The sequence below is a fragment of the Heterodontus francisci genome, chromosome 13 (assembly GCF_036365525.1).
Source record: "Heterodontus francisci isolate sHetFra1 chromosome 13, sHetFra1.hap1, whole genome shotgun sequence".
Classification (NCBI taxonomy): domain Eukaryota; kingdom Metazoa; phylum Chordata; class Chondrichthyes; order Heterodontiformes; family Heterodontidae; genus Heterodontus; species Heterodontus francisci.
The window spans coordinates 56047353-56066053 of NC_090383.1; the positions used below are offsets into that span (position 1 = coordinate 56047353).

General features: G+C 44.9%; 1 protein-coding gene across 1 annotated transcript in view; it reads left to right on the forward strand.

Annotated features, from left to right (window-relative positions):
• pde10a (phosphodiesterase 10A) overlaps positions 1-18701 on the forward strand; it is a 565280-nt gene that overhangs the window by 174123 nt on the left and 372456 nt on the right. Inside the window, exon 3 of the mRNA XM_068044845.1 lies at positions 6113-6172. Within this exon, the coding sequence (XP_067900946.1) occupies positions 6113-6172 (60 nt within the window). The remainder of the gene's footprint in view (positions 1-6112; positions 6173-18701) is intronic.

Below are 18701 nucleotides of genomic sequence, written 5' to 3' on the forward strand. Positions count from 1 at the left end.
TTAGGCTTTTCTTGTACTTTGTAATTATCTGTTTGGTATACATTCTCAGATGAATTGAATTTTCCTTAGCTCAACATCAGCAAAAACTAAAGCCAGCTGCCAGTATCTATATGCCTTTGACCAACACAAACAACAACTCCCATTTATATAGCCACCTTTAGCAGCATAAAACTTCCCAAGGCGCTGCACAGCATTGTTACACAAAATTTGACACTGAGTCATATAAGGGGATTTTAGAGTTGATGGCTAAAACTTTGGCCAAAGAGGTCGGTTTTAAGGCATGTTTAAAGGAGGAAAGAGAATTAGAGAGGCAGAGAGGTTTAGGGAGGGAATTTCAGAGCTTTGAGCCATAGCAACCAAAGGCTTGTCTATCAATAGTGGAATGATTTTAAATCAGGGATGTGCAAGAGGCCAGAATTGGAGGGGTGCCGATATCTGAGGATTGGAGGGCTGGAGGAGGTTGCAAGGTTGGAAAGGGTGAGACCATCAAAGGATTTGGAAACAAGGATGAGAAGTTTAAAATCAAGGCATTGCATAACTGTGACAGCCCATCATGCACAGGGGTGATGGGTGACTGAGACGGTGTGAGTTAGGCTACGGGTAGCAGAGATTGGCATGAGCTTAAGTTTATGGAGGATGGAAGATGAGAGGCCAGTCAGCAGTATGTTGGAGTAGTCAAGTCTTGAGGTAACGAAGGTGTTACAATCAGGTGAAGAGGAATTGAAGGGCCCCCCCTCTTGTCCCTTTCCTTGTTTGACTGCAACAGTGTTTTTTTAACGTGGATATGCTTGCCAATTCAGTGAATATTTAACTATGTGCTATGATCATAAAAGAACCAATTGGACAGGTTTTCTTAAGTTTAACAAAGAAAGAGGTTAGCTTTATTGTACTTAAACTGATCTAAGTAAAACAAAATACACTGCAACTTACACGCACACACAAATAGGTTACAGAGTGGGGAAGGATAGATTAGTCAGATTACAGTCCAGAGCAATAAAAAGGGGTATACGTTTGGTGGGGTTTGGTGATTTGGTTGGCTTCCGGCTGAACTTGGTGGTCCTGAGGCTTCCGGCTTGTAGAAATCACTAGCAGGTTCGGTGGTCCTCCTGGAAACAGCGACGTGGATGAGTTCCTTCACGGGGTCTCGGTCTGCCGCAGTGATAGGCTTAGGTGGTTACGGCCAAAAGACAGGGTTCGAAACTTTCCTGGTGGACTGGATAGTGAGATAGAGAGACCCCTTACTTGGGTATCTTCTATTCAGTGTCCAGTTGCTTATCTGCTGCAGAGAGAGAAAAGCAAACTTAAAACACACATGATGGCTCAGTGCGTATTTCCTCTTGCAACTTAATTAGTTCATGAAAGAATTCCCTTCTCTCAATCAGGGTTCCATTGTTCAAATTATTACTTTTGAATGGTTCGTCTCCACCAATTTAATGTCCTAAGATTGCCTTTAATGTCTTGTTAATGGGGACTGGCCAGGTGAGTCAGTCCAAACTTCCCAAGTCGTTGTTCTGGAGGGTACTGGCCAGACAATTCGACTCCCTCTCGATGCATTGGAATGCAGGGGATTTTGATGCAGTTTTCAGTCGCCGTTTTAGCTGTTAGCAGTCACCTTTTGTCTGTTCCTTTTTCCTTTATTAAAATTTAATTCAGGTTTCCAGCTGACTGATTAAACAATTATCATTCGACATAGCATGTGTTCGTGACAAAGGCATGGATGTGGGTTTCAGCAGAAGATGAGCTGAGGCACAGGCAGAGTCTGCATCAATCTGATGATTTTCTTCGGCTACATCGTCTGGTAATCACTTTGGTTACCTGTGGAACCTGAATACAGCTTTCTACTCATATCTGTTCTGTTGCCAACACTGAATTTTTGCACCTTCAAAACATTGCCAGCTTGCACTCCATTGTCATTCCCACTGTTGCTGAACTACTAATTCATGCATCAACATTTCACGAATTGACTTCTCTAATGCTTTCCTGCTGGTGTCCCTGTATGCACTCTTCACAATCTGCAGTAGTCCAAAAATCTGCAGCTCACATTCTTTCTCATACAGTTCCCAGCTCCCCTCATTTCCCACACTTGTCTAGTTCCACTGACTCCCATTACTATTCAAGTTCAAAATCATTATCATCATCCTTAAGATCTTCCGAGCAAAGTTTGCCAGACATACATATATACTCACCACCTGTTATTCTGACTGATTTACTATTTGCTTCTTGTTATCTTCACTCCACCATCCTACTCCACTTCGTTCCTACCTCCTTCCTGATCTTCAAAAGTGTCTTAAAAGTGCTTCCATTTGACTGTATCTTTGGTCCCTCATACCACATTTCCTACTTTTGGAGTTTGATATCCACTTTTTCTTCCTTTGTTAAATGTTCTTTCTGTTATATATGGAACACACTATACATTGCTAGTTCTTAATAATTCAGGTCTGTGTTTTTAATCTCTGCAGTGAATAAATCTATCTAGCAAATAGAAATCCTTGTGACAATGTGAAATAATGTTTGGAGCAGGTGTACACTGTTAACAAACATCTTGAGCTTCCATATGGAAGTTGACATATCTAAATAGAAAATTGAAGCTGTGTTCTGGGATTTAAATGGTGACCATCAAATTGCATTGGTTCAAAACACTGACAGGAATTAACTTCATCTACAATGAGTTTAGTTTAGAGATACAGCACTGAAACAGGCCCTTCGGCCCACCGAGTCTGTGCCGACCGTCAACCACCCATTTATACTAATCCTACACTAATTCCATATTCCTACCACATCCCCACCTGTCCTTATATTTTCCCTACCACCTACCTACACTAGGGGCAATTTCTAATGGCCAATTTACCTATCAACCTGCAAGTCTTTGGCATGTGGGAGGAAACCGGAGCACCCGGAGGAAATCCACGCAGACACAGGGAGAACTTGCAAACTCCACACAGGCAGTACCCGGAATTGAACCCGGGTCGCTGGAGCTGTGAGGCTGCGGTGCTAGCCACTGCGCCGTCCTAGGTAAAAACTAATAGACAAATGCATGGCTTGATCTTCCATATCCTTTTCTAATCTGAAGACACCTCAGAGTACCTCCAACTCAGTGTCCTTCCCATGGCAAATGGTAAGTTAGGAGAAGTGTTTTACTTGGTCGTCTTCAGACATTTTATCTCATGGCCATCATAAAAGCTAGCCTGAGTAGCCATGTCCATGCTTCCTATTGTTACGATCCCGTTAGGGACTTAACTCTTAAAAAGAGAGTCTAATTCCTTGTTATTATTGAAAGAATTATGCCACAAGATTTCACATTTTAAACAGAAACTTTACTGTACAAGAGTTAAACAAAGCAAAACACTACTAATTTAACACTACAACTTGAGACAGTGGCGCAGTGGTTAGCACCGCAGCCTCACAGCTCCAGCGACCCGGGTTCAATTCCGGGTACTGCCTGTGTGGAGTTTGCAAGTTCTCCCTGTGTCTGCGTGGGTTTCCTCCGGGTGCTCCGGTTTCCTCCCACATGCCAAAGACTTGCAGGTTGATAGGTAAATTGGCCATTAGCAATTGCCCCTAGTATAGGTAGGTGGTAGGGGAATATAGGGACAGGTGGGGATGTGGTAGGAATATGGAATTAGTGTAGGATTAGTATAAATGGGTGGTTGATGGTCGGCACAGACTCGGTGGGCCGAAGGGCCTGTTTCAGTGCTGTATCTCTAAAACTAAAAAAAGTTATATTTTAAATTTAAAATCCTACAGAACACTCCCATATGACTTTTACTTCCACCCCCAAGAATTTCTCTATATGTTACAGGATCTTGGCCATTTGTTTACTTCTCCTGGGACCAATCCAAAGTGTACCACAGCTCTTAAGAATTCACTGTGATTTCCTCAATGTTTCAGTTGTCTTGAGGTTTGAGATTTCCTGCAAATTCTCCCTCCGGCTTTGGCTAGGCAAATCCTCCAGTTAACCTTCAACACCTCGTGAATCTGGATTTCTCAGCTTGAGCGTGGGCCTTTTCAAAAGCCAACCTGCTTTTCCAAAAGCCAGCTAACTGTCTGAAAGCCAAGCTGCTTTCCAAAAACCAGTTTGCTCGTCTGAAGCCAACTTGCTGACTGAAAGCCAACTCACTCCCTCTGCATCAACTATCTCTGTAGCAATGTAGTTCACGTGGGATGCCCCAGATAGCAATTTAAGCTAATTATTTCTAACTCCAAAATCTTCGCTGATTCCTGATACCCACATGAATAATTAATATTGCTAAGAAAGACCGAGCAAACTCTTTTGACATGTTCCAACTGCCCAACTAAACAAGGCCACCTGTAGTTTTTATGGCTTTTACCTCTCTAACTGTTTCTGTAAGCACTCATGGAGAGATTTTTGAACACTAAATCTTCTCTTTGTTCTGGCAAATTATGTGAATAATTTAAACCCCTGATGACAGCAGCTTCAGCTACACTGGCTGGGATTTTATGGGCCCCTCTGAGGTGGGGTTGGAGGTGGGGGGTACACAGAGTATCGTGACAGGCACAAAGGGCCGGGCCTGTTGCCTCCCCATCACCAAGCGATCTTCCCGGTTTGGGGGAGGTGGGGGGTGCGGTGATGATGACGGATAGACTGAGGCCAGCCTTCCCGCCCAGAGGCCAATTGAGGCCCTTAAGTGGCCCATTAAGAGCCTCTTCCCACCATCGCTCGGATCTTACCAGCGGCGGGGGTAGGGTGCCTCTGCCACGCAGGGAGGGTGTAACATGAAATGCTCTCCCTGCGGATTTGGGGGGGGTGCCTCCTCTGTGGGCAATCTGTGACCCACGGAGGGCCTCCACCGGGAACCACTCCTCCCCCGGGTCCCCCTCCCCTTGGACTGCACGACTACACCGAGGATCGAGGAACAGCATCTCATTTACCGATTAGGCACACTACAGCCTGCTGGACTGAACATTGAGTTCAATAATTTCAGAGCATGACAGCCCCCCAGTTTACTTTCATTTTTAGTCATTTTGTTTTTCTTTTTTTTTACATTTTTTACAATTTTTTTTTTTGCATTTATTTCATTTCATCTTAGTCTGTTCAGTTTGCTTACCCACTGTTTTTTTCAGGTTTGCACTTGCTGCTGTTCAATATTCAGTATATTAACACCTAATCTGTACTAATGCTTTGTCTTTCAACACACCATTAACATATTGTTTGCCTTTGCTCCGTGACCTTTTGGTCAGCTATGTGGCCTGGTCCAATCTAGACCTCCTTTGTTATCTGTTGCCCCACCCCCACCCCACTTGCTTATAACCTGTGACTTTTCTAATATTTGTCAGTTCCGAAGAAGGGTCACTGACCCGAAACGTTAACTCTGCTTCTCTTTTCACAGATGCTGCCAGACCTGCTGAGTGGTTCCAGCATTTCTTGTTTTTATTACTTGTTAGTAAGGACCATCTTACCTGCAGTGAACTGGAAAGTTGTGATCAGTTTAACTCTTTAGATTCTTTAATGGGGGTTAGACTCCTTACCAATCCTTGGCAATGCTGGAAAAGCTGCCTATCTCAGATATTGGATTACTGAGTCTACCGTGGAGGGTTGACTTGTTTTCCAACTTTCATTGGTAGATGTGGAACCACTTCAGCCTCAAAAGGAGCCCACTTAGCTTCTATCCTGTCATTGCGAAGAGATATTCACTTGTTGCTCAACTAATGTTTGCAAAAGGATGGGAATTGCTGGTGGTAGGATAGTGGGTGGGGGTGGTTCAACCAGAGAGGGATAAGAAAGAGTAAGGGGAAGCTTAATAGAGGACACCATGTTGTTTTCTGATAAGTTCTGTATGGTGGAAAATGGGGGTGAGTGTGCATCACCTGTACTGCCATGCTTCAAAGCTCCATCGACATCTCCACACTTTTTTTGCCAGGAACTTATTTGTCAGCTTAAACTAATTTGTAATGACTTCTTGCCTGACTCTTACCTTCTCATTTGCAAGCAGGCACAACTTCTAGGGGAAGATGATTTCCAGTAACTTGAGTACATGATAAACAATGTTAACTTTTTAATGATTTAACAGCTTCTGAAATTAAGATTATCTTAATTCAAATAGGGCATCTTAATTGTATAATTCTAACAGTTCATGGAATTTTGTCTATGTAGGTGAAATGTTCCAGCTGTTGGCCTCCACTTCAGATGTACTGGCAGCAGACCGTTCTGGGGGTGAGTCCATTGAATGAGGAAGCATTAAGTAGTATAATGAAAGCAAAATACTGTAGATGCTGGAAATATGAAATAAAAACAAAAAATGCTGGAATACTCAGCATGTCTGACAGCATCTGTGGAGAGAGAAGCAGAGTTAACTTTTCAGGTCAGTGACCTTTCATCAGAATAAGTAGTAGTTGCTTAACAGTAAAGATAGCATCTATAATATATTAATGCATTAAGAATTAGACCTGACTAATAAATTGAGAAAATTTAAAAAAAGAATAATATTGTCTGACAATACAAATGGATTTTTCATTTTCTTCTGGTTTACAGGTTTCAGATTACATTAGTGCTTGTGAATTACTTCAATTTTTTTAGTTAAAAATCACCAGAAGAATAACTTGAACATGCACAATTCTTATTCCCTTTTCTCCCTGCTTCTTACCAACTTTCTTCATTCCTTCCTTATTCTCTATTTCTCATCTTTTTTCTCCTTCCTTCCTTTCTACCTCGTCCTTCCTTTCTACCCCTTCCTTCCTTCCCTTTTCATGCTTTTCCTTTGTGTGCTCCATTCCCCTCCATCCTGCTTATTCCTCCATTCCTCCCTCTGCTTCCATTCTCCCACCCTCTGCTTCCTACCTTCCTCCTTTTCCTCATTCCCTCCCTCCCTCTCCCTCCTTCCCTCCCTCCCTCCCTCCCTCCCTCCCTCCCTCCCTCCCTCCCTCCCTCCTTCCCTCCCTCCCTCCTTCCCTCCCTCCCTCCTTCCCTCCCTCCCTCCCTCCCTCTCTCCCCCTCTCCCCCTGCTTCCTCCCTCTCTCCCCCTGCTTCCTCCCTCTCTCCCCCTGCTTCCTCCCTCTCTCCCCCTGCTTCCTCCCTCTCTCCCCCTGCTTCCTCCCTCTCTCCCCCTGCTTCCTCCCTCTCTCCCCCTACTTCCTCCCTCTCTCCCCCTACTTCCTCCCTCTCTCCCCCTACTTCCTCCCTCTCTCCCCCTACTTCCTCCCTCTCTCCCCCTGCTTCCTCCCTCTCTCCCCCTGCTTCCTCCCTCTCTCCCCCTGCTTCCTCCCTCTCTCCCCCTGCTTCCTCCCTCTCTCCCCCTGCTTCCTCCCTCTCTCCCCCTGCTTCCTCCCTCTCTCCCCCTGCTTCCTCCCTCTCTCCCCCTACTTCCTCCCTCTCTCCCCCTACTTCCTCCCTCTCTCCCCCTACTTCCTCCCTCTCTCCCCCTACTTCCTCTCTCCCCCTACTTCCTCCCTCTCTCCCCCTACTTCCTCCCTCTCTCCCCCTACTTCCTCCCTCTCTCCCCCTACTTCCTCCCTCTCTCCCCCTACTTCCTCCCTCTCTCCCCCTACTTCCTCCCTCTCTCCCCCTACTTCCTCCCTCTCTCCCCCTACTTCCTCCCTCTCTCCCCCTACTTCCTCCCTCTCTCCCCCTACTTCCTCCCTCTTCTCCCCCTACTTCCTCCCTCTTCTCCCCCTACTTCCTCCCTCTTCTCCCTTCCTTCCTCCTCTTCCCTCGCTGTTCTTTTGATGTCCTCTCTTCCTCCCTCCCTCTTCCTCCCTTCGCTTCCTCTCACCACTTCCTCCCTTGCTCGTCTTCTTTCCTCCTTTTCACCCTCCTCCCTCCCTCCTCCTCTTCCTTCCTGTTAATTGTATATCAATTTTGTTTAACTATATGCAACTGGAAGGCATTAATTGGGATTAAGTAAAGGTTGGTTCCAGTACTATCTTTTACTAACTGGCTTTCTGGAGTATAATGCTTTTTCGTCCTTCCCCCATCTCGCCCTTCCCCACTTCAGGCCCCCCCCCCCCAGTCCTCGCCCCCCCCCCCCCCCCCAGTCCTCGCCCCCCCCCCCCCCCCAGTCCTCGCCCCCCCCCCCCAGTCCTCGCCCCCCCCCCCCCAGTCCTCGCCCCCCCCCCCCCAGTCCTCGCCCCCCCCCCCCCCCAGTCCTCGCCCCCCCCCCCCCCAGTCCTCGCCCCCCCCCCCAGTCCTCGCCCCCCCCCCAGTCCTCGCCCCCCCCCCAGTCCTCGCCCCCCCCCCCAGTCCTCGCCCCCCCCCCCAGTCCTCGCCCCCCCCCAGTCCTCGCCCGCCCCCCCCCCAGTCCTCGCCCGCCCCCCCCCCACCAGTGCTCGCCCCTCCCCCCGTCGCTCCCCGCACCGTCACAATCTGTCTTGTCTCTACAGAATTCAACTGATCTGCTGTGTATTTCCACCTTTTTCAGTTTTTATTTCAGATCTCTAACATTTGCAGTTTTTCCGTGCTGACTTAAGGTAACAGTAAATGATTTACAGTGATCGTTTATATTCTGCAAAAGGCGTATAACCAAGTAATACTCATTAAATATGTTCCATCGTAAATGGCTCAAGATGAGATATTTTTATATTTGTTGCTCATAAACCTTTTGTCAGAATCTGAGAACGGTTTTGTTCATAAAATTTATGTTTTAATCTTTTTAATCAATTTAAGAATCGCTGAATTTATTTTTCAATTCCATAATCTGTGCATAAAATTACCTGGAATCTACAGCATAGAAGTAGGCCATTTGGCCCAACTGGCCTTTGCCACATGAGCCTTCTCCTACCCCTCTTCGTCTAACTCTATCAACATATCCTTCTATTCCTTTGTCATGTTCTTACCTAGCTTCCCCTTAAATCCATCTATGGTATTCCCCTCAACTATTCCTTGTAGTGTTTGCTGCATTCTAACCACTGTTTGGATCAAGAAGTTTCTGCTAAATTCCCTATTGGATTTATTAGTGACTATGTTCTACTTATGACCTCTAGCTTTGGACTCCCCTAAAAGTGAAAACATTTTCTCCATGCCTACCCTATGAAACCCTTTCATCGTCTTGAAGACCTCTATTTGGTCACCCCTCGGCCTTCTCTTTTCCAGAGAAATGATCCGCAACCTGTTTAGCCTTTCCTGGTAAGTATGTTCTCTCAGTTCTGTCATCATCCTTGTGAATCTTTTTCGCATCTTCTCCAATGCCTCTATATCCTCCTTTGCAATATGGAGTCCAGAACTGTACACAGTACTCTGATGTGGTCTAACCCAAGTTCTGTGCACGTTTAACGTAACCTCTCTGCTTCTCAATTGTACCCCTTTAGAAATGAACCCCAATGCTTGGTCTGCTTTTTTATGACCTGATTAACTTGTTTCGCTACTTTTAGTGCTTTGTGTATTTGTACCCTTAGACCCCTTTGTTCGTCAACCCAATTTGTCCAAGCTGTATGTCGCCTCCTTATTTTTCACACTTTTCTCACACTTAACTGTATTGTAATTAATTTGTCAATTACATGCCATTTTGCAATGTTGTGTTTTATTTTGCCACAATCATCTTCAGTATGAACTATACTCTTCGCTCACAATTTTGTGTCTTCTGCAAATTTTGAAATTGTACTAGTGGCTACCATTAACTCTTCATCTCAGATTTCCATTCTGTAATCAATTTGCAATCCATTGTTCACTGACTACACAAACTCTGACATTAGTCAGAACTTTACTGTGTGGTACCTTATTCCTGCATTACTGAAGCCTTCTGACAGTCAACACTTCAATTTTCACACGTGGAGGAGTTGTTCAAAAGGCACTTTCTTATTTCTCTGCTGCAGTTGGTTGCCAACTCGTTTCAGCAAGGTTCAACTGTCTTAGCTGGAATTGATCTCTCTCTGTCGCTCGCTCTCTCTCAGCCTTGTGCTGGAATTCAAGATGGCTTTTGATCTCTCTGTGACTGGAGATTGCAGACTGATGTACTCATGACTTGATGACTAATGACTTCCTTTGTTCTCCAGAAAGGTTACCTTTAAAGGTAAATTCATCAAGTGTTTGTTTCACCCATGTGACTTTAGGCTTTTGGTTCCTGAGAGGCTATACAATAGCTTCTAATTTCAGCCCATTTTGATAAGATGACAGATGTTCACACTTTATTATAGTGATCGATGCTGGAGACAGAGAGTCTGCTAGTGCCTTGTTTTAGCTCACTTTGTGGATAGCTCACATCCGTGAGTGCTGAGTTGTTTAATTTCAATGCAGATGGAATAAATGAGTTTCAATTCTAGCAGACATGAATATGTATTTCAATGCAGAAGGAGGTAGGTCATGTGACTTTGTTGAAGACAAGTGTACCAGTCTTTAAAAAATTATTTTAATGACTCTTCGGTTTATTTTTGTATTTCCATCGCTGCACTTCCTGTGAGTGTGGCACCTCCCCCAAAAAGGAAACAAAAAATGAAATGCCTTGGATTTCCATTTTTTGTTTCTTGTGGTTTAGAAAGAAAGAAGATATAGGGTCACACCAATATACACATTCATTTCATGCATTCCTCAGGCTTTCATCCCTGATTCTGGTACAAGCTTTTGTTGGTACGCTATTTTTCACATTGTCACGGAACTGTATTTTTTCTCCTCTGTTTAAAACAGTGTACCTTTAAGACAGAGCGAGAAGTTGTAGATTTCTGAGGAACAGTGTGCCAACTGCACCTGTTACTTAGGCAACAGCAGGAGAGTGAGGAGGTCACATGGTACAATGTTTCAATTTGACTGTGTAAAAAAACAGCTAAAACCAGCTTTGAGAGACACCAGCGAAGTGTGCTTACTGGAGGAAGGAGCTGACTAGTTCTCTCAGCAGAAATTCTACAATGAGCTACAGGCCGTGTTAATTAGCTAAGGAGGAAAAAGAACCTTTGAAGAGACCATTTGTATTGCTGGAGGTAGCAAAACTCCTTTTCTTTACTTCCAATCTAAGAAGTCTTTGCTTCAAGATTGAATCTCTCTTGTCTGATTGTGTTTTCTGGAATTCGTAGTAAAGTTTCGACTGAGAGACTGTCGGTTTTGAAATCCGAATGGACTCATTGCTATATTCCTTGTTTAAAGAACTGTTTGACGCCTGCTGCAGCCTAAGTGCTTTGATTGCCTATCTATTGAAGGACTGTTTCATCAAATCCGCGTGGAGACTTCAAGTGGCAATTGATTATTTTTACACTAGGATATCTCGCCCATCAGGAACGTAACCCACAAAGACACATAATAAATAAATAATTGGGTTACGAAACAGCTAATTTTTTAAACTTTTTTTAAAAACGGTTAACGGTTGATTTTTGTGTGTGTGAGAGAGAATCGGGGAGTTAGGTTAAAATAAGAAGTTATAAGGTCTCTAGACACAGGTTTATCTTAATAGTTTTTAAGATTTCGTTTTTAATAAATAGTTAATTTGTTGTCTAAAGATATCTGGTTTGGTCTGTTTTATTCTGGGGGTTACTAGAGTGTTTAATTTGGCTGTTTTCCAGTGGGTGGGAAAGCTTTGCTCCACAGGTCGCAGCATATTAATGGGACTGAATTGACAGTGCATTGCACCCGCCTCGGTCGTAACAGCATTCACATCGGCTAGGGCATCGTTTCTTCCCGCTATGTGTATAATTTTCAAGTTAAATGGTTGGAGAAGTTAACTCCATCGAAATGCATGGCATTTTTGAATTTTTTCAGCAATGTGAGCAGGTTTTGGTTGAATCTCTTTGTGTCTGTTATTCGTGCAGACTTTGAAATGTTGAAGAGCTAGGAGAAGCCCTAAAGCTTCTTTTTCTATGGTGGAATATTTCTTTTGGTGTTTATCTAGTTTTTTTGAAAAATAACCAATTGGTTTCCCAGAGCCTGAATTATCATCTTGAAGTAAAATTGAGCCTACTCCAACATCAGAGGCATCCTGAAAGGTTTATTAAAACTTCGGGCAGCCAATACTGGGTTGTTTAAGATTGCTTTCAAATTTTCGAGTGCTAGCTTGCACTGCTCTGACTGCACCACTTTGCAATTTTCTTCAGGTCTGTTAAGGGAGTAGCTCAGATGCTGAAGTTGGGAAAAAATTTACGGTAGAACCTACACATTCCCATGAAACACATGATTTCCCTCTTGGTTTTTGGAATGGGGAAATCTACCAGGGCTTGCAGTTTGCTGCCCTTGGCAACACTCAACCCTGGCCTACAATGTGACCTAAATAGGTTACTTTGCCTATGGTAAATTCGCTTTTTGCCAAGTTGGCCACCAGGTGTTGCTGAAAACTAGCAAGGCATTGAGGTAAACAACACAGTTGTTCAAAGCAGCTACCACCTGGTTCATTAATCTTTGGGATGTGGGTGGTGCATTTTACAGACCGAAAGGCATTATTTTGCACTGAAAGAGGCCGTCGGGGGTGACAAAGGCTGAGATTTCCTTTGCCTGATACTTGCCAGTATCATTTTAATAAATCTATTTTACTGATGTAGGTGAAACTTCCTTCTTGGTCTATGCAGTATTCAATATGGGGGATTTGATATGAGCTGGTTCTTGTAACTGCATTGACCTTGTGGTAATCAATGCAGGATCTGGTTGAACCATCAGGCTTGGGAACTACTACAATAGGATAGCTCCAGCTGCTTAGGCTGGGTTCAATTAAATAATTTTCCAGCATGTATTGAACTTCCTTGCGGACCTGAGCTAGCTTATTGGGGTTCAATCTATAGGGGTTCTGTTTTATTGGTGGGGTCTCTCCTACATCTATATATTTTGTACTGTTAAGGGTGTGCAATCCATTTCTTTTTATTCTTTCATGGGATGTGGGCATTGCTGGCTAGGCCAGCATTTATTGCTCATCCCTGATTGCCCTTGAAAAGATGGTGGTGAGCTGCCTTCTTGAACTGCTGCAGTCCATGTGGTGTAGGTACACCCACAGTGCTGTTAGGAAGGGAGTTCCAGGATTTTGACCCAACGACATTAAATGGCGATATATTTCCAAGTCAGAATGGTGTGTGTCTTGGAGGGGAACTTGCAGGTGGTGGTGTTCCCATGCATTTGCTGTCCTTGTCCTTCTAGGTGGTAGAGGTTGCAGGGGCGGCAAGTCTAAGGCGCTGCATTCAGATTGCAGTTTCCTCTGCAGATGTGGGTTTAAATCCTAATTCTGACAAGTTGTCTTTTGACTTAACTAGAGGCATTTGGGAGCAGCGGTGAAGAGCAAAGAGAGAGCATGAAAGAATATTGACAAGAAAAATCAAAATGGCGGCGCAGTGGTTAGCACCGCAGCCTCACAGCTCCAGGGACCCGGGTTCGATTCTGGGTACTGCCTGTGTGGAGTTTGCAAGTTCTCCCTGTGTCTGCGTGGGTTTTCGCCGGGTGCTCCGGTTTCCTCCCACAGCCAAAGACTTGCAGGTGATAGGTAAATTGGCCATTGTAAATTGCCCCTAGTGTAGGTAGGTGATAGGGAATATGGGATTACTGTAGGGTTAGTATAAATGGGTGGTTGTTGGTCAGCACAGACTCGGTGAGCCGAAGGGCCTGTTTCAGTGCTGTATCTCTAAATAAATAAATAAAATAAAATAAATAAAGTTTGGAAGATGCTGTCGAAGGAGCCTTGATGAGTTGCTGCAGTGCATTTTGTAGATGGTACACACTGCTTCCACTGTGCATTGGTGATGGAGAGAGTGAATGATTAAGTTGGCAGATAGGGTGCCGATGAAGCAGGCTGCTTTGTCTTGGATGGTGTCAAGCCTCTTGAGTGTTGTTGGAGCTGCACGCAGCCAGGCAAGTGGAGAGTATTCCTGACTTGTGCCTTTTTGATGGTCGACAGGCTTTGGGGAGTCAGGAGATGAGTTACTCGCCACAGAATTCCCAGTCTCTGACCTGCTCTTGTAGCCACAGTATTTATATGGCTGCTCCAGTTCAGTTTCTGGTCAATGGTAACCCCCAGGCAGTTGATGGTGTGGGATTCAGCGATGGAAATGCCATTGGATATTAAGGGGAGATGATAAGATTCTCTCTTCTTGGAGATGGTCATTGCATGGCGCAAATGATACTTGCCACTTATCAGCCCAAGCCTGAATATTGTCCAGGTCTTGCCACATATGGATACGGACTGCTTCAGTATCTGAGGAGTCGTGAATGGTGTTGAACGTTGTGCAACCGTCAGTGAACATCCCCACTTCTGACCTTAGGAAGGAGGGAAGGTCATTAATGAAGCAGCTGAAGATGGTTGGGTCTGGGACACTGCCCTGAGGAACTCCTGCTGTGATGTCCTGGGGTTGAGATGATTGGCCTCCAACTACCACAATCATCTTCCTTTGTACTAGGCATGACCCCAAGCAGTGGACAGTTTACCCCCTGATTCCCACTGACTTCAGTTTTGGTAAGGCTCCTTGATGCCATATTCAGTCAAATGCTGCTTTGTTGTCAAGGGCAGTCACTCTCACCTCACCTCTTCTCTTGAGCTCAGCTCTTTTGTCCATGTTTGGACCGAGGCTGTAATGAGGTCAGGAGCTGAGTGGCCCTGGCGGAACCCAAACTGAACATCAGTGGGCAGGTTATTGCTGAGAAAGTGCCACTTGATAGCACTGCCGACGACACCTCCATCACTTTGCTGATGATTGAGATGGAGCAGTAATTGGCCGGGTTGGATTTGTCCTGCTTTTTGTGGATAGGACCTACCTGGACAATTTTCCACATTGTCAGTAGATGTCAGTGTTGTAGCTGTACTGGAACAGCTTGGCTAAAGGCATGGCCAGTTCTGGAGCACAAGTCCTCAGTGCTACTGCCGGAATGTTGTTCGGGCCCATAGACTTTGCAGTATCCAGTGCCATCAGCTGTCTCATGATAACATGTGGAGTGAATCAAATTGGCTGAAGACTAGCATCTGTGATGCTGGGAACCTCAGGAGGAGGCTGAGATGGATCGTCTACACGGCACTTCTGGCTGAAAATGGATGCAAATGCTGCAGCCTTGTCTTTTGCACTGATGTGCTGGGCTCCCCCATCATTGAGGATGGGGATATTTGTGGAGCCTCGCCCTCCGGTTGTTTAGTTGTCCACCACCATTCACGACTGGATGTGGCAGGATTGCAGAATTTTGATCTATCGGTTGGATGTGGGATCGCTTATCACATGCTGCTTCCACTTTTTGGCATGCATGTAGTCCTGTGTTGTAGATTCACTGGGTTGACTCCTCATTTTCAGATATGCCTGGTGCTGCTCCTGGCATGCCTTCCTGCACTCTTCATTGAACCGGGATTGATCCCCTCCCAGCTTGATGGCAATGCTAGAGTATGGGAAATGTGGGCTATGAGGTTACAGATTGTGGTGGAATACAATTTTGCTGCTGATGGCCCACAGTGCGTCATGAATGCCCATTTTGAGTTGCTTGTTGGAAATCTATCCCATTTTGCACGGTGGTTGTGCCACACAACATAATGGAGGGTATACTCAATGTGAAGATGGAACTTTGTCTCCTCAAGGACTGTGGGGTGGTCACTCCATGGACAGATGCATCTGCGACAGATAGATTAGTGAGGATGAAGTCAAGTAGGTTTTTCCCCTCTTGTTGGCTCCCTCACCACCTGCCGCAGACCCAGTCCAGCAGCCACGTCCTTTAGGACTCGGCCAGCTTGGTCAGTAGTGGTGGTAATCAGGAGGAGGTTTCCTTACCCATGTTTGACCTAATGCCATCAGACTTCATGGTGTCCGGAGTCGATGTTGAGGACTCCCAGAGCAACTCCCTCCCGACTGTATGCCACTGTGCCGCCACCTCTGGTGGGTCTGTCCTGTCAGTGGGACAAGACATACCCAGGGATGTTGATGACGTCCTTACAGACTTCCTTCAACTCCTATAGTAATATGGTTAGGTCCTATCTTTGCCGTTCAGAGGTAGTCATTCATTGTGTCTAATCTCTTTAGAATTTCAGTGTTTTCCGTTTTGGCAGTAGGGGGTTCAATTTTAGAATTTTCAGGGTTCTCTTCCTCATCCAGTTCGTCTTCATTACTGTTCTGCTGTCCTATTGCTTTTATTGCCTGGCAGACACACACTAACTAGTCTGTCTGGTTCTGACGGTAATATCTTTTTAACATGTTAACATGGTACAGTCTTTATTTTTTCTACCTATCTAAGTAGTTTACATTGTTCACCTTTTTCCCTACCCTATATAGGCCTCTACACCTGGCTTTTAGAGGTTCTCCCTGCAAGGGTAACAGCACCAGACTTGGTCCCCTGGTTTAAACTCATGGACTGCAGCTTTCTTATCTGCCTGCCTGCCTTTTCATTTTTTCCTGAGAGGTTTTGAGGTGTTTCTTTGCTACCTCGCAGGCGAGGAAAAGCTGGACACAATTTAGTAATGAGGTCTCCTCCCTTGATCGAGGATCTTTTCTTTGATTAATTTTAGGGGGCCTCTCACCTGATGTCTGAAAATCAATTTGACGGAGCTAAAATCTGTGGGTTCATTGGGTAGCGAAACAGCAAGAAAATTACTCCTTTTGTCCCAGTCGTAGGGTATTTACGACAATATGCTCGGAGCATAGTTTTTAAGATCTGATGGCACTGTTCCAGTGCCTCTTGTGATTGTGGGTGATATGCTGAAGATTTCAGCTGGTCGCTGCCAAGGTTTTATGTGACCTCCTGGAACTTTTGAGAAATGAAATTGTTTCCTTGATTGGAATATATTTCTCTGAGAAGTCTCTATCAGGTGAAAAACTGAGTTAACTCCTCCTGAAACATTCTTTGGAAATTTAGAAGAGGTGTAACATAGACCCTCCTTAATTGAAGCCCAGCAGGCAGACCGATTTAAAAAGGATAGTGCAGCCTATTCTGAGGCAGAGGTAGAGAAACTGCCTGAGTGTTGCTATTTTAAAAATGAAATCCTAACAAGGAAATGGAGACCTCCATGGCAACTGCAGAGGAGAAATGAACAAGTAGCTCACCAAATTGTAGTTCCATGAAATCCCTATGGCTGGGCAAATGGGTATCAGAAAGTCCCAGGTCCGGATAAGCCAACACTTTTACTGGCCTCATATCCACAAAGCTGAGATTATATTTTGTCAGACTAACTTTGGCAGTAATTTTCCTCAAGTGTATGGCTTCTGGGAATTAGGTGGCCATATCCATGATGTTGAAAAGGTATGATCACCTGTCCTGGTTGTGTGTAGGAGTCCCATCCAATCGAGTAGAACTCTACTGAAAGGTTCCTTGAAAGCAGGAATGGGGATCAGTGGAGCAGGTTTGATTGTAGGTTGTGGTTTCCCAACAACGTGGCAAGTACAGTAGGTAGGTCCCTTGGATCTCTAATTCTGGGAGATTTCTTGTATCTTCCTCAGTGAAGACAAACACAAAGTAATCATTTAGCTTCTCTGCCATTTCTCTATTCCCCATTATAAATTCTCCTGACTCTGCCTGTAATGGACCCACATTTGTCTTAGCCAAACGTTTCCTTTTTATGTACCTATAGAAGCTTTTACAATCTGTTTTTATATTTTTTGCTAGTTTACATTCATAGTCTAGTCTCCCTTTCTTTATCAGTTTCTTGGTCCTCCTTTGCTGTATTCTAAAATCCTCCCAATTCTCGGGTTTACTATTATTTCTGGAAACTTTATAGGCCCTTTTAATCTTATACAATCCTTAACTTCCTTTGTTCGCCACTGTTGACTGACTTTTCTTTTGGGGATTTTGTGACTTGAAGGAATGTATAGTTGCAAACTATGTAATAATTCTTTAACGATTATCCACTGTCTATGTACTGTCATGCCATTTAATGTATTTTCCCAATTCACCTCAGCCAGTTTACCCGTCATACCTTCACAATTTCCTTTGTTCAAATTTAACTCCATGGTTTCAGATTGAACTACCTCACTTTCAAACATAGTGTAAAATTCGACCATATTATGGTCATTCATCCTTAAAGGTTCTTTTCGAACAAGATTATTAATTAACCCATTCTTATATAATACTACATCTAAAATAGCCTGTTGCACCACGGACATTTGACAAATTTATTGGCTCAGCCATAGACTTGGGGGCAATTAATCTGGATATAAAGTGTATAGCCAACCTATTGCCATCAAAAGACAGTCCACTTGAAAATGCATTTCTCCCTCTTTAGTGAGACACCTGGCATTGTTTTTGCTTGTACAAGTAGTCACTGTCTGCCCGTACACTGGGGGCTAGATTTTACATTCCCGCCACCGTGCTGCTGCAATCTAATGCGTGGCGGCTCATTATAATACACTGGTCGGGCTGCTGCGCCCCCCTCCATCCCCCAATCACATGGTGGGGTTGGGCTCTGTTACGTTGGCAACGGCGTCAGCTCCCTCTGCACAGGCGCTGGTGCCATTTTTAAAGGGCTGCCAGACCTGTCGCAAAATTTACATATTTAAACCCGTAGCCCCCCAGTACACGATAAATAAAATGTCACCCCTTCCTCAGCCCCCCAACAAAAAAACACAGCTGGTAAGATCACTGTGCATGTTATTTAAATGTATGCATTTCCTTTATTTAAATATTTAAGTTTGGGTTCCCCAACTGAGTGGCGGGGCACGGGATTGCCAGGGAGCCTTGCCTCCGCCAGAAAGATCGGGCCCGGTGTCGACTCCGTGGCGGATCCCTGCCGGTGCAATCCCCACCCAAACCCTGCCACAGAGCCTGACGTCGGGAGCTCTCTCTTTTTCCCTCTCTGTGTCAATCCCTATCCCCTCTCTGTGTCCATCTCTCACCCCTCCCTCTCCCCCGTGTCCATTCCTTCCCCCGCTCTCCTGCTCTCTCCTTGCCCTCCCCA